The sequence below is a fragment of the Electrophorus electricus genome, chromosome 26 (genome assembly GCF_013358815.1).
Source record: "Electrophorus electricus isolate fEleEle1 chromosome 26, fEleEle1.pri, whole genome shotgun sequence".
In the NCBI taxonomy this organism is placed as follows: domain Eukaryota; kingdom Metazoa; phylum Chordata; class Actinopteri; order Gymnotiformes; family Gymnotidae; genus Electrophorus; species Electrophorus electricus.
The window spans coordinates 8,009,704-8,023,751 of NC_049560.1; the positions used below are offsets into that span (position 1 = coordinate 8,009,704).

At 38.0% G+C, this 14,048-nt stretch overlaps 1 protein-coding gene across 3 annotated transcripts in view; it reads right to left on the minus strand.

Annotated features, from left to right (window-relative positions):
* armh3 (armadillo like helical domain containing 3) overlaps positions 1-14,048 on the minus strand; it is a 40,724-nt gene that overhangs the window by 14,778 nt on the left and 11,898 nt on the right. For all 3 annotated transcript variants that reach the window (XM_026997119.2, XM_026997127.2, XM_035523326.1), the window contains 10 exons: positions 10,208-10,315; positions 8,398-8,490; positions 4,008-4,082; positions 3,281-3,367; positions 3,102-3,158; positions 2,957-3,000; positions 2,772-2,832; positions 2,634-2,680; positions 1,375-1,450; positions 1,086-1,176 (listed from right to left, as the gene is read on the minus strand). In XM_026997119.2, coding sequence (XP_026852920.1) covers positions 1,086-1,176; positions 1,375-1,450; positions 2,634-2,680; positions 2,772-2,832; positions 2,957-3,000; positions 3,102-3,158; positions 3,281-3,367; positions 4,008-4,082; positions 8,398-8,490; positions 10,208-10,315 — 739 coding nt within the window. The remainder of the gene's footprint in view (positions 1-1,085; positions 1,177-1,374; positions 1,451-2,633; positions 2,681-2,771; positions 2,833-2,956; positions 3,001-3,101; positions 3,159-3,280; positions 3,368-4,007; positions 4,083-8,397; positions 8,491-10,207; positions 10,316-14,048) is intronic.

A 14,048-nucleotide genomic window follows, 5' to 3' on the forward strand; every position in this document is an offset into this window, starting at 1 on the left:
ACCACCCAACCCAACACATTACAGGAGTAGTGTGAGCAGGAATTACATCCTCCCCCCTGAGCCCCTCAAGTTTATGCTTATGATGGCTGTCCTTTGGATGAAGATAATAATGTGCAGAGGTGCTGAAGCAGCAAGAAATTTAAAGAAACAGTGCTGTATTTACCAAATTCCCCAAGTAGTACAGAAGATTTGGGTTATATGGGGTCATACGAGTATTATGATTACTCGACCACTCATTAGGTGTGTTATATCAAACAATTGTGATTTCCGTTTTGAAAAAATAATGCAAAATCCTGAAATATTTTACATAATGCAATAGAAAGCAGTTCTTTGATTACCAGTTGGTCAAACTATCAAAATTTGAGATAAGGTGACAGCTATAAGAATCTACTTCTACTACATTAACCAGAATGTGATTCAGGTTTTTACGCAATATTCAACAAACTAATTAAAAACGCAAGTAGTATTTTTTTCCCCATCATAATCGGTTCCATTCTTTTTTTAGTGTGCAGAGTACAAGATATTTAGTTATTTTTCTTCTGTCGTCAACAGTTTAATCTGTGAGAAGTATAGTCTGACGGAGAAGATTCTAACACTAGAGGTGCACATCCAGACTTGTGTTAGAAACACTGAGGATTTATAAGTACAACTTCTGGGTGCCTTAGGCAAAGTTAATGAGCCCTCAACTCATTAGCAGGGTGAATGGGTGATTTCACAACAAAATAGTGTTTCAGCTTGCCCACAAGATCACCACACCCCTTCCATTTGCTTCTCCATCAGGTTTGCCACACTCAAATTTGGAATCTTCTATCTACAGTGCTTCAGAAACAGAATATCCACACTTTCACCAAAATATTTTTGATGTCCACTGCTATACAAGATCTGGAAATAAGTGTTAAGTTCCACGCTCTTTTCATATTAAATTTCTTGTTGGTACCAACGTAGCACACAGCATACCCGACCTAGACAAGAGGTACTAACTATGCGGAATTAAACTTCTTTCTGTACAGTATTATAGAAAAATACATAACCAAATATTTTCTCAAATTTCAACTAATTTCTGAATTTGAATGATAAATACTCACTGTCAAGAGACGGAGGGGTGGTGCCCAGAGAAGTAGGCGTAGTTGGGATGGGGGTCACTGGTGCAGCTGTCATCTCAATTTCTGGATGACTCTGTGTGTCACAATCACAAACTAAAGAAAATTAATTTTAGCTAAAATGGGCATGCATATTACCACTGTCACTTAATTTTAAGAGTTCAATTGATTATTAAATTTAATAAAAAAATTTTTTTATCATTATGACACTGTAAAACATTTGATTAATGTACAATCTAACATCATAACACATTGCTGCAGATGTCGCACTCACTTGTGCAAGTACAGTAATGAAATTTCTGTTGAGATGAACTGCCTCATATAAAGCAAGCAGGATCGCTTCATTAGTCCTAAACAGCCAACAACAAAAATGACATTAATTCTCGCTATAAATGCTGAAATCTTGGTTCAGGGTGTTACAAAAGTCAAGGGCATTACTATGGTGTATACATTGGGGGGGGGGGGGGGGGGTCCAAATGACAGCACTCCCCCATATCCTTTTAAAATATGGGGTGAGTATCTGTAAAGGTACTGCAGCTACAAGCAAGGCAACAGAACAGATGGAACGGTGTCATCTCAATCAGTGGTCAACAAACTTATTTAAAAATAAAGTCACTATCAATTCTGAACAAATTAAGATCTATCAGAATAAATGCCAGACTTGGGCAACATTTTAAAAAACATTTCCCTATAACCAGTTATGTAAAACGTAAGGTTGGTACAGCTGCAAATCCAAGTGAAAACGTGTGGCTGATTTCAGCCGTTTTTTAATGCTTCTGAATAAGGAGCTGGAAGGAACTTCCATCACTTATTTTCCATCTGTGAACGTTGTGTGCACGCACGTACGTTAGTAGGTGAAAAGAAGCGTCAGTAAAAGTTTTACTCTTCCACTGAACTGGTTTAAAAAAAAATAAAATAAAATTTCACCCTTCAGCAAAACTTTCATCTCAAATCTACACTCTGTTCTCATAAGCTCTCTCAATTCTGTCCTTAACTGCAGTGAATAAAACCTCACTCTCCCACTCCAGGTCTTTGCTCTTTTTCAACAGCCCTTCCTCAGCCACGTTCTATATACTAAGCTAACATTTAATCTGTTTATTTAGGTATGTAGTTACTTACTGTCTAGAGAGAAAAACAAACAAACATTCATAACTCTCATGTCTTGCTTTCTCTGCTTTTTAGACATTAGTTCTTCCATTTGTTCAGCTCTGCTGACTGACCAAATTTAAAAGAATGACACCCAAAATCAGATAACTGAGTTGTGTGTACTAGCTAGGCACAAAAAAAGTGCAATGGTGACAGGGATGGGACAGGGTTACACACACATATTTAAATTAACAAACAGAAATAAACTGAAAATAAATATGAGATAAGAGACGAGGTTGACAAGGTTCATTAAAGAAGGACATATTTAACAGATTGGCATTTTGCCAGCATTGGTGGAACGTCCCCACAAAGAACGCATGGTTGCACCCACGGGCTAAATGTGTTGAGGAAAAATCGTAGTGTTTCAAACAATGTTTTGGTACTTACTGTACTGACAGCTTCTCCTCTGTGTCAGCAATAAACATATTGCCTACCTAAAATGAGAATGCATATTAAATGTAATTACTGCTGCATTCATTTTGAATCTCAGAAAGTTAAAAGAATTTGGTGTATAGTAACTCTTACCATGCTAGTCAGAGTAGAGAAAAAGCCTCCATGGTTCTCCTCCTCTTTGTTTTTGTACTGCCTAAGATAGGGAACAGAAAGAGAACAACATCATACGGACTAAACCATTTGCATGCATGGGTTTGAGTATTTAGCTTGTAAAACACACACATGCATATATAAACTGACACAAACACACACACTACCTATTGTATTCTGTAAGTGCCTGGTGTACAACCATGCCCAAACCCTGTAAATAAAAGCATGGGGTTATATTTCCACATGTACAACTCAGCATCTTAATCTGCCCCAAATTTGCCTTTCCCATAAATAATTTACATGCATACTTACATCTAAAGTTGGCTCATCATCCACTATAGACAATTTCACAATGTAGGGATTGACGGACTAGAAGCAAATAAAAAGGTGAACGATATGAACACTCACCCAGAATGTAATATTTAGGTCTGTTTATTTAAACCAAACTTTAACCATTTTTAAAAATAAAAAATGTGCAGTTACAATCATACCTCGTATTTTCTGTAGTTCACCAGGAGAGCCAGGAGGACCACAGCATCGTATCCATGCTGCCCTCTACTGGATACATCAGACACAATCTATAAGAAAGTGAGGAGGGCAACATCAGGACACAAATAAAATAAAATGAACAAAAACCACACTCATTACATTCAGCTGAAAGAGGTTTTCAATGAGGGTTGTGAAACAATGTTTCATTAACATGAGGGTGTAATTGTAAAGTTTATTTAATTATATAATTAACCAGATATAACTATATATGTCCGAAACAGTCTCTCTGGAAACTCTGGGTACTTTACTACAATCTCTTACTACAGTACACTGCAGTTACTTACCTAGAAGCTTCTTCAGATTTTTATACATGTTCGTTTATCTACCTGTTATGTTTTAAGCATCTTTCTAATTCTTGTGTGTATTGTGCAGAGTACAGGTTCTACAACTTAACCATGCAGATTTATGTCTTTTTAATCTGTAATGTAACAAATTCAAGGCAGGTGACTAGTAAGATGAATGTTGTAAATATGGTTCATTTCAAGGCATCATGTTATGCCTTAATAGTATGTTTTGTGATTTCATCCAGAAAAGCAGCTGGATGCTTTTGATGTCATGCACCGCTGACCAAAACCAGAGGTGCAATTATAAAACCGCAGAACCTGTCAGGAAATAAGGACTAGCTGTGCTGGACAGTGCTGACTGATGCCAATACATGGACATGCGTACCTGCAGAATGGCTTCAAATATACTGTTGATCATGACATATTCCAGTATAGTATTCTGACTAATATTGTCTGTGACCTGAAAAACAAAGACATTCATTTTTTGGAACAATTCACCAAAGGCCTAGCTAACATATCGCCTTCTGTTTACATAAATGCCACTGTGACCATTAATGCGTACAGTGTCAACAATTTTATACATTTTAGCTTAATCACACAGTTAACAAATAACAACAAAAAATATTACTCCATATAAATACATATTTTTATTAAACAAATTTCAGCAATAAAGATAATAATTGGATTAATATATGAATTAAAAGTACATTATATAGTATCTTCCTTCTCAGCAAAAACTTGAATACTAAACTCATTCTGATCATTTGTACACAACATAATGGCCACAGTAATGCAGAATTTCTACTGAACAAATATGGCTTGTTGTTTCATTGGTGCACAGGATTTGTATACAACTATGCACACACTTGCTATGAACAGAAAAATACTTGATTTTTAGTGACGTGCCCAAAAAACCGTCGGCACTTTTTAGAACAAGTATTTGACATCACTTTAATGTAAATCTCCCATTAATGTAACCTTGCTGTTTGATTTTTGACAGGAACAGCTGCCTTTGAGATGAGTTTATGCGGATTTTCAATCTCCTGCAGTTTTTTCATCAACTTGTATATTTGTACAGAATAAGAAACATGTTTATTGACCAAGTATGTTAACACACACAAGGTATTTGGTTCTTGATGTTGGTGACTCAGATAATACAGACAATACACAATATACAAGCAGTATACCGATTACATATACAACACAGATATACAATACAAACAAGTTCAAGAGTATGAGGTAGAATTAACATCAATAATGCATGTTTATGCGAATAAAATTGTGATCTAAGAATATTTGTACAGTACCGTACAGTATTTGCAGATGTGAAGCAGGTTGTGAACAAACGAGAGTAGCCATGGCATAGCAGATGATGCTTGTCAGCCATTTATAAGGGTGATGACATGAGAAAATAAATTGCTCCTGTGTGTTTTTGGTATACACTGTTCAGTAGCACCTACTGCAGGGGAGGAGCTGAAAAAGGCTGTGTCCAGGCTATGAGGGATATGTAATGATTTTCCCTGCCCATTTCCTGGTTCTTCAAGAGTACGGTCATGGCCAAATGTTTTGAGATTGTGAATACCAAAATTTGTGTCAAAGTTTACTGCATCAGTTTTTAGATCCTTTTGTCAGTTGTTTATATGGTATAGTGAAGTACAATTATAAGCATTTCATTTTTTTTTTTTTTTACTTTTTATTTATAAATACATCCAGTTTAAGCAAAGACTTAATATTTAGTGTTGAGCCTTCTTTTTTTTTTAAAGACTTCTGCAATTTGCATTGGCATGCTGGATATCAGCTTCTGGGTAAAATCTTGACTGATGGCAACCTGTTTTTGCCTGATCAGTGCTTGGAGTTGATCACAGTTCCTGTGTTTTTGTTTGTCCACCCTCTTTTTGAGGACTGACCACAGGTTCTCAATGGGATTGAGATCTGGGGAGTTTCCTGGCCATGGACCCAAAATTTCAATGTTTTGTTCACAGAGCCACTTGGTTATCACTTTTGTCTCGTGATATGGTGCTTTGTTATGCTGGAATTGCATTGATCACCACCAAATTGGTCCTGGATCGTTGGGAGAAGTTGCTCTTGAAGGATGCTTTAATATCATTCCTTATTCATTATTTGAGCAAACCCACTTTCTTGGATGAGAAGCAACCCCACACATGAATGGTCTCAGGATGTCTCACTGTTGGCATGACGGGACTCATGGCAGTGCTTGTCTTTTCTTCTCCGGACAATCGTTTGTCCAGATGTCCCAAACATTGTGAAGGGGGCTTCATCAGAGAAAATAACTTTACCCCAGTCTTCTGCGGTCCAATCCCTATACTTCCTGCAGAACGTCGGTCTGTTCTTGATGTTTTTCTTGGAGAGAAGTGGCTTCTTTGCTGGCCTTCTTGAAACCATTCTCCAGAAGCCTTCACCGATCCCGTAGCTGCATCCTCTTTAGGGGACAGTCCCGGTGCTTGCTTGTCTTTCTTGGGCACCCTGAAGCCTTCTTCACTGCAACTGAACCTCTCCTTGAAGTTCCTGATGACTCAATAAATGGTTGATTTAGGTGCTCTTACAAGCAGCAATGTCCTTGTTTATGAAGCCCTTTTGATGCAACTTTGAGAAAACCAAAATTTGTGCTAGTCTCAAAACTTTTGGCCACAACTATACACATCTTGGAGGGTGGACATGGGAGCACCAATTATTTTTCTCCTGTTTTCTGCAGCTTGTTTCTATCTTATGTTGTTGCTTCGAACCGGACCATGGTGAATTGGTACAGGACAAATTCAATGATGGCAGTGTAGAACTGTCAACAGCTCTTGTAGTAAATCATATTTCCTCAGTTGCCAGAGAAAGTACATCCTCAGCTTACGTTCTTCATCAGTGTGCAAAGTGCATGTTTAGCTATTCTTCATCCGATTATTCTTCATTGTTAGCGATAGTTTTATCTTTGAGAAGTGCAGATTAATTGCTAGTCTGACAGAGAACATTCTAGCACTACAGGTGCACAAAAATGTTAGACCTAGAAAATGTTAGACCTATCTAGAAATTAGAAGTACAAACTCTGAATGCCTTATGTGAAGTTAACAAGCCCCCAACACCAGCAATACAGCCCTCGCAGAGGGGCAAATGGGTGATGTTACGGCGAAATAGCTGAGCTTTGGCTTGCGCGTGGGAGTACCACAGCACTGCCATTCGCGTGTCCAACAGGTTTGCCCCATTCAGCCAGGCACCAGCTGAGAAGACTTTTAAAAGAGCTGTGGTTATACGGGACTATTTTGCGACACATGAAATAACCTAGGCCTTTAGGCACACCAGCAGCAGTAGTTAGCTGCATACAGGAGCCAGGGTGCCAGACAATGCAAGTAATCTTAAGGTCTTAGGCAAGCATAGGTTCTCCAAGATAGTCATTCACGTAGGAGCTAACGATATATGCCTTTGCCAATCAGAGATGACCAAAAATAATATTGCAGAGGTGTGTCAATTAGCGAAGGTGATGTCCAATGCTGTAATATGCTCTGGTCCCATCCCAATATAGCGTGGCGATATAATGTACAACTGGTTATCTTTGCTGAACTGCTGGTGGTGCTCACAAAAAAATGTGGGGTTTATACATAATTGGACCACAGGGCAAGCCTGGCCTTTTATGGTGGGATGGTATCCATCCTACCAGGAAGGGTGCTGCTCTCCTTTCCTGTAACATAAGGCAGTCTTATGACAGACCTAGTTAATCTATGACAATCCAGAGCGGAGGCCAGGCAGCAGACAAAGAGGCTAAATCAGTCGTCTGCTGGTCACTATCTGACATCACCCGAAGATCATTATATCAACAATGTATCTGTTCCCCGAGCTAAGCAGAAATACAGAAGAAAAAAAAAAAAAAAAACTATTATAATTAGGTTATTAAGGTAACTGATTGACAGAACACTGAGTGCACATTTCAACTTCAGATGGGTTTACTAAATGTTAGATCCTTAACATCTAACAGAACATAGATTTTATGTACTTTGTCTAACAGAAACCTCGATCAAGCCAAATGAGAGTACATAGCTTTAAACGAAGCGTGTCCTTCTGGCTACAGCTATGTACTCTGCCCTCTAACTGGCCCTGGAGGAGGCATTGTAGATATTTATACTGACATTAGGCATAATCCAGAAATCTGGTTATGATTTCAAGTCTTTTGAAATTATTTTTACTAGCATAAATGATGTAGCCAGCTATAAGAAGCCCAACCAGCTTCTTACACTAACAGGCCTCTACAGGCCACCAGGACCCCATTCAGAATTCATTAATGAGTGTGCACATTTCCTCACTAATCTAGTCATTCTAGTAGAAAGAGCCATTATTGTTGGTGACTTCAACATTCACTTTGAGAGTGCCCAAGACCCTTTGAGATTGGCCTTTAGTTCTATACAAGAATCAGTTTGTTTCACATAATGTATAAGAGAACCCACACACTCTGGTGGACATGCATTTGATTTAGTACTGCTATATGGTGTAGACATAGAGAACATAGTTATACGACTCCAGTCTGATGCCATCTCAGACCATTCCCTCATTTCATTTGAGCTACATATAAGCCACAATACAATAACCATGCCTCGCTACCACATCAGACGCACGATCACATCGGCCACTGCACCTAGATTTATTGTGAATCTCCCAGACTTATCATTTGCCACTAGGATACCCTCAAACCCCACAGAACTTGATAAAATGATTGAATGCTTAGAATCAGTATCTATTTAAATACTGAACAGAGCAGATAAATGAAAGTGCATGCTTACAGTAACCAGACACAGTAACAACTTCAGGCATAGACTCTTTAAGCTCTCTGAACCATCTCCACACAGCAGACTGTCCAGGCTCTCCATTAAATCCTACAGGCCACATACAAAAAAAAAAGACAGAAAATTCACAAATATCAGTTACAATTTGGCCAACATAGAATGTGTGCCAAAAGTGGACATTGCAGTGTTACTAACTAAGATTAGTGACTAAGATTACACTTAATCGATCCAGAAGGATATTGCAAAACTATGGAAGTAACTGAAGTAGCAGTTTAAAAAAAAAAAAAAAATTCCACTTTATTTTTAAAATTCAAGCACAACTCTTTGGCTATGGTAGGATCGACTTTTCACAATGATTATATTTTGTTCAATGTACACAGTAGTAGCAAATACCTTGACTCCCTCCTACATTAATGTTCAAATCACAAGAGATTCAGAGGTAAATTACTTGCCTCAAGTGATACCGTTATGTAGCCTTATTATTAAGTAAAATACACTGCCGGGCCAAAAAAAAGGTCACGCTCTAATATTTTGTTGGACCACCTTTAGCTTTGATCACAGCATGCATTCGCTGCGGCATCATTTCCACAAGCTTCTGCAATGTCACAACATTTATTTCTGTCCAGAGTTGCATTAATTTTTCCCTCCAAGATCTTGTATTGATGATGGGAAATTTGGACCACTGCGCAAAGTCTTCTCCAGCACATCCTAAAGATTCACAGTGGGGTTCAGGTGTGGACTCTGTGGTGGCCAATCCATGTGTGAAAATGATGTCTCATGCTCCCTGAACCACTTTTTCACAATTAGAGCCCAAAGAATCCTGGTACTGTCATATACCTGTGCCATCAGGGAAGAAAAAAATCCATTGATGGAATAACCTGGTCGTTCAGTATATTCAGGTAGTCAGCTGACCTCATTCTTTGGGCACATAATGTTGCTGAACCTAGACCTGACCAGCTGCAGCAACCCCAGATCATAGCGCTGCCCGCACAAGCTTGTACGGTAAGCACTAGGCATGATGGGTGCATCACCTTAGCCTCCTCTCTTCTTACCCGGATGCACCCATCACTCTGGGACAGGGGAAATCTGGACTCATCAGACCACATGACATGACCTTCTTCCATTGCTCCAGAGTTCAATCTTTATGCTCCCTAGCAAATTGAAAAAGAGGCTCTTACCTCTTTGCTTAGTTAAATCCAGGTGGTGACCTTTTTTTGGCCAGGCAGTGTATTTTGTAAGAAGCTTAGATTGTTGGATTGAATATTACATTGAGTGTTATTTTACAATCTGTATAACTGAATAACTGAATCTGCATACAGTTTCAGATTCAAATAAAAAAAGGTTAACCCAAGTTACAGTTTCAGGTCCAGTTGCCCAAGATAGCTCTCCCAATAACACTGCAGTGTTTATTCAATCAAAATAAAAGTAGTCATACAAGTCATCAATCTCATCGTTAAGTTTGTGTGACATTCCTTAAACATTGAATGCAGTGGGGAGGCCAGATCTGTATTTTCAATAAAGCTCTTATTTGAAGTGGCTTCCAATGTTTGGTTTTTGTTAGTTTTATTTGTTATTAGTTGTAGCGTAACACTCAATTAACTTTATACATGAATTACAGAGTGGCTGGTATCAGTAAAAAAATTAATAAAATTATCAGTTATTAACTCAGAAATTCTATTATCTTAAAATAACATTAATAGTATATTCTAGATATAAAATGTATTTTCATCTTGGGTCAATCAAGCTATTCCTATGCCAAACACACTAATAACTATTAAAAACAAGCCACTGAAAACATGTGACTTACCTTCATTCTAAGCTCAGCTTTGTCAAATCCCACCAACATGTTGATTATGTCAAAGCCGGTAGCCGATTTGTTTTTCTGATGTACTCCTCTAAACAGTGCACAGAGAGTCTTGATAATGGAATGGAGAGAGCGAGAGAGAGCGAGAGAGAAAGAAAAAGATAAACGGTGAATATTATGGAGGAGCAGTTTGATTTAGTTATTTATTTAATCATTACAAAGTACTTCTAAATGCAGTCATAAAGCACATGAACAGCCACACCTACTCAGACGACTTGCTACAACTCGAGGGACATCACAGGACCTCAGGCACCCAATTCTACTGTTCTATAGTCACTCGGCTGCCAGTGTGAGATGAAGTTGCCAAGAGCTTTTCATCTCAACTCTCTCTTTCATCTAAAGCGGTTTACTACTGTCTTTCACCTTTTTTCATAACACCACATTGACATTATAATTCATTCATTTCCATAAAAAATGAATTATTACATTAAGTAATAAAATAACTACATTTTATTCATACACCACCTTTTCCGCCCTCACCCAAGCTGACAAATATTCATTCACATATCAGTCTAATTGCATAGTTGCAATAATATGCACCAGAATATTTTGGCAACACCATAACAGCAACAACATTAAGAGCAAGTCAAGGCTGCTTTACAAAGGAATAAGAGACACAATTACTTAGGCTGTGTATAAAGACGAAGGACATCAGGAAAATAAATATGACAAATCGGTAAGAAAAAAAAAAATCTTACGAGATAAGAGAGACAAAGAAAGAATAAACATGAAAACAACAACATAAGAGCCACAGTGGGTGGCGTGATGCCTCAAACATATTAATGCAAAGCATCAGATGCGAATAGATGCTGAATAGAAATGGTACAGCATGAAAAGATGTCTTTGGAGTTTGATTTACATTCTGGGAAGAGGAAACATCCCAGACAGTTTGAGGAAGTGAATTCTATAGTTTGGGAGCTATGACTCTAAATGCCTTACCATCAAATGAAGAAAATATAAAGCACAAGAAGACATGACTGTATGATGTGGGGGTAAGGATGAAGGAATTTGGTGATGTACTGTAGTGCTAAGTCATGGATGGCCTAGAAGGTTACTAATGATAAGTTTGCGCTGGATGTGAAAAGGTCTAGTAACCAATTTAGTTTATACAGAATGGGTGCTTTTGTTGTCAGTGAGGAGCCTAGCTCCAGAGCTTCTAAAAAAAGCTAATTTACCAGGACAGCAAAACATTTATGTGCACATCCCAAGGACAAAAAGACACTTCCACATGAACTACAAGAGCTATGAATATTTCATTGTGCTACCTGGCAAAGAGAAATTTTGATATACATATTTCCCAGATATATGTTTCTTTTCCATCAGATCTACAAAGCAATAACTTGACAGTGGTGTTTAATATATCAAATTGTGTAATAAGCCCCAATATTGTCTGGCTATCTTAATGTAATCTTCAAATTGTTATTTTTGCTTTTATTATTGATAATTGTCCATCGTTTTCTTATTCTCCTCATTACTTGTTCATTATTTTTGCACTATTCATCCTAATCCATTTCAGTGTATGTTGCTCACCTAATGCTTATTGTAAACAAAATTGTTAACCACTCAGTTTACTAGAAATCTTAGATTAACCAATTATATAAATTCTATTAGTCAAAATCAGTAGTTTGTAGCCTCAAGAAAGTAGGAAGGGAATTAAGTTGACTGTCCAATCATTTCACTTGTCCTACTGTTTTATACTTTGCTGTTTAGAAAGCTTGTTCCAAGGACCATTGGGTAAGAAATGCATGATTTTATTTTGTTTATTTTGTTTAATTCATTTGTGGTGAAACTGATTATAATGCCTTAAAGGAATTTTCCCCCTATTGTTAAAACCAAAAGACACTGAATATCCATGAACCCCCTCCCTTGGGATGTACCTGATAAAACAGGATTGTTGATATTTTTAAAGTTAGTTGAGGAGGAGGGAAGGAAAAGTTGTGCTCAAGACAACAAGGCTTATGCTAGAAGAAATTAAGAAATCTAAAATCTTTCTGAGAAACAAAGCCGATAGCCTTCCACAAGGCAAGCTAAACAGGCTTGAGCCTCATTTCTTATCTTTTAGTTCATGTTTCTTTTAATACAATCTTATAAACCCTCTGTACCAAGAATCTTGCTGTGTTATCTTCTGGAAAGGCAAATGCGCAGCCTGTGACTGAACCCCCTGTAAGAATCAAGTCCACACAATCAAGAATAACCAAATCCATTTGCCCCACGTTGCGCACGCAGGCTCATGAACCAGCAATGACGTAGAAAGGGGACTCTCCTACTATCCGTCCAAGCGGTTCAACCTGGTTGAACCCAATGAAGCATTAATGCTGGCATTTTCTCCTGCGTAACCAGTTGGTATTGGTAGTTTCTCTAATGTGAAGGCATTAGAATTTGATTGTTAATTCCTTCCTACCATTTGCCACGTAGCATGTTCAGCCCTAGTTCCTCTCTCCTATATATTGTTTTTCCTCTTTTCTTTTTCCCCCTCTTTATTCATTTAGCCATTCTCAGTTTCCCATGAATCGTTTGAGTAAATGTTTTGCTGGTTTGCTATTGCTCCACGTTAGTGGATTCAATACCTCTGCTCATTATCAATATATTCCTCAAATTTCTTTATGCAAATTTTCCTTTGTCTCTGATTACTCAATAAACATACCCTTAGCTGCAACAATTGTGATTAAAGAGTGGTATTCTAATTTCAGGTAGATGTGAAATAAAACTTGAGTGGAGACTGAATTACCAATAATTAATAAAATAATAATTAAAAGGAATTAATTTTTCTTGATAATCAGGGTGATGCCCCGGGAAATGTGATCAATTGTGATGGTCAATGTATGTACGTGTTCACATTACTACAGGGCTGTGGTTAGGGTTAGGGTGAGAGTACGCTGTGCACAATTGGCTGCCGCTAACCCTGTGTAGACTGGATGTAAAATCATTGTACAGTGTTTTGACTGTAAAGCATCCTTGGATATTGAGAAATACACTATATAAGTGTAACTTCATATCTTATAAACCAGTCAGCATTACAACAGTAGATGTCTGATTGCAAGTCAGAACCAAAAAATGAACCACAAGTTGCTAAATACTGGCTTCCACTCTGGATGGCTAAGAGAAATTCAAGACAGTACTGGTCATGAAGGAACCCCACAAGGGCCAAGCATCTTCTAACTACAGACCAATAAACTGCTTATCCACAATATGGTAGCTTCTGTCAGGAATACTAGCCACCAATCTGAATAAATGTGTGTGCAAATACATGAACATTATTCAGAAGGTGATTGGTAACAATACCAAAGGCACTGCCTACTGACAGAGAGAGCTATCCACTAGGATTCCAACATCAGACAGACCAATCATCGCATTGCCTAGATTCACTACATAAATGCATACCAATGAATGCCACACACCTGCAAGCTCGAATGCCTAGCCCTGTATAAAGTCAATAAGCCTAAAAGGTTCTTCATCCAAAACTCAATGGAACACTGGAGGACAACATTAGAAACCAAATCAAAAGACAACTGCCCAGATGACCATAAAGTGTGGTGTACATCAAGAACAGACACTGTCCCAAATGATGTTTTACACAGGCCTAGATAGATGAATGAGTATTGGCAAACCAACCAGACCTCATGATAGCAGTAGTAATAAACATGATGGTAAAAAGTGATGGAGAAATGTCCAAAGGGAAGAATGTTGGAGTGGGAACATGGAAAAGAGAAGTTGGAAAAATGCCAAGGAGTTGAGAAGAAAGTCACATAATGTGGAAGATTGTCCTCTCTGGTTGTCCTAGTTG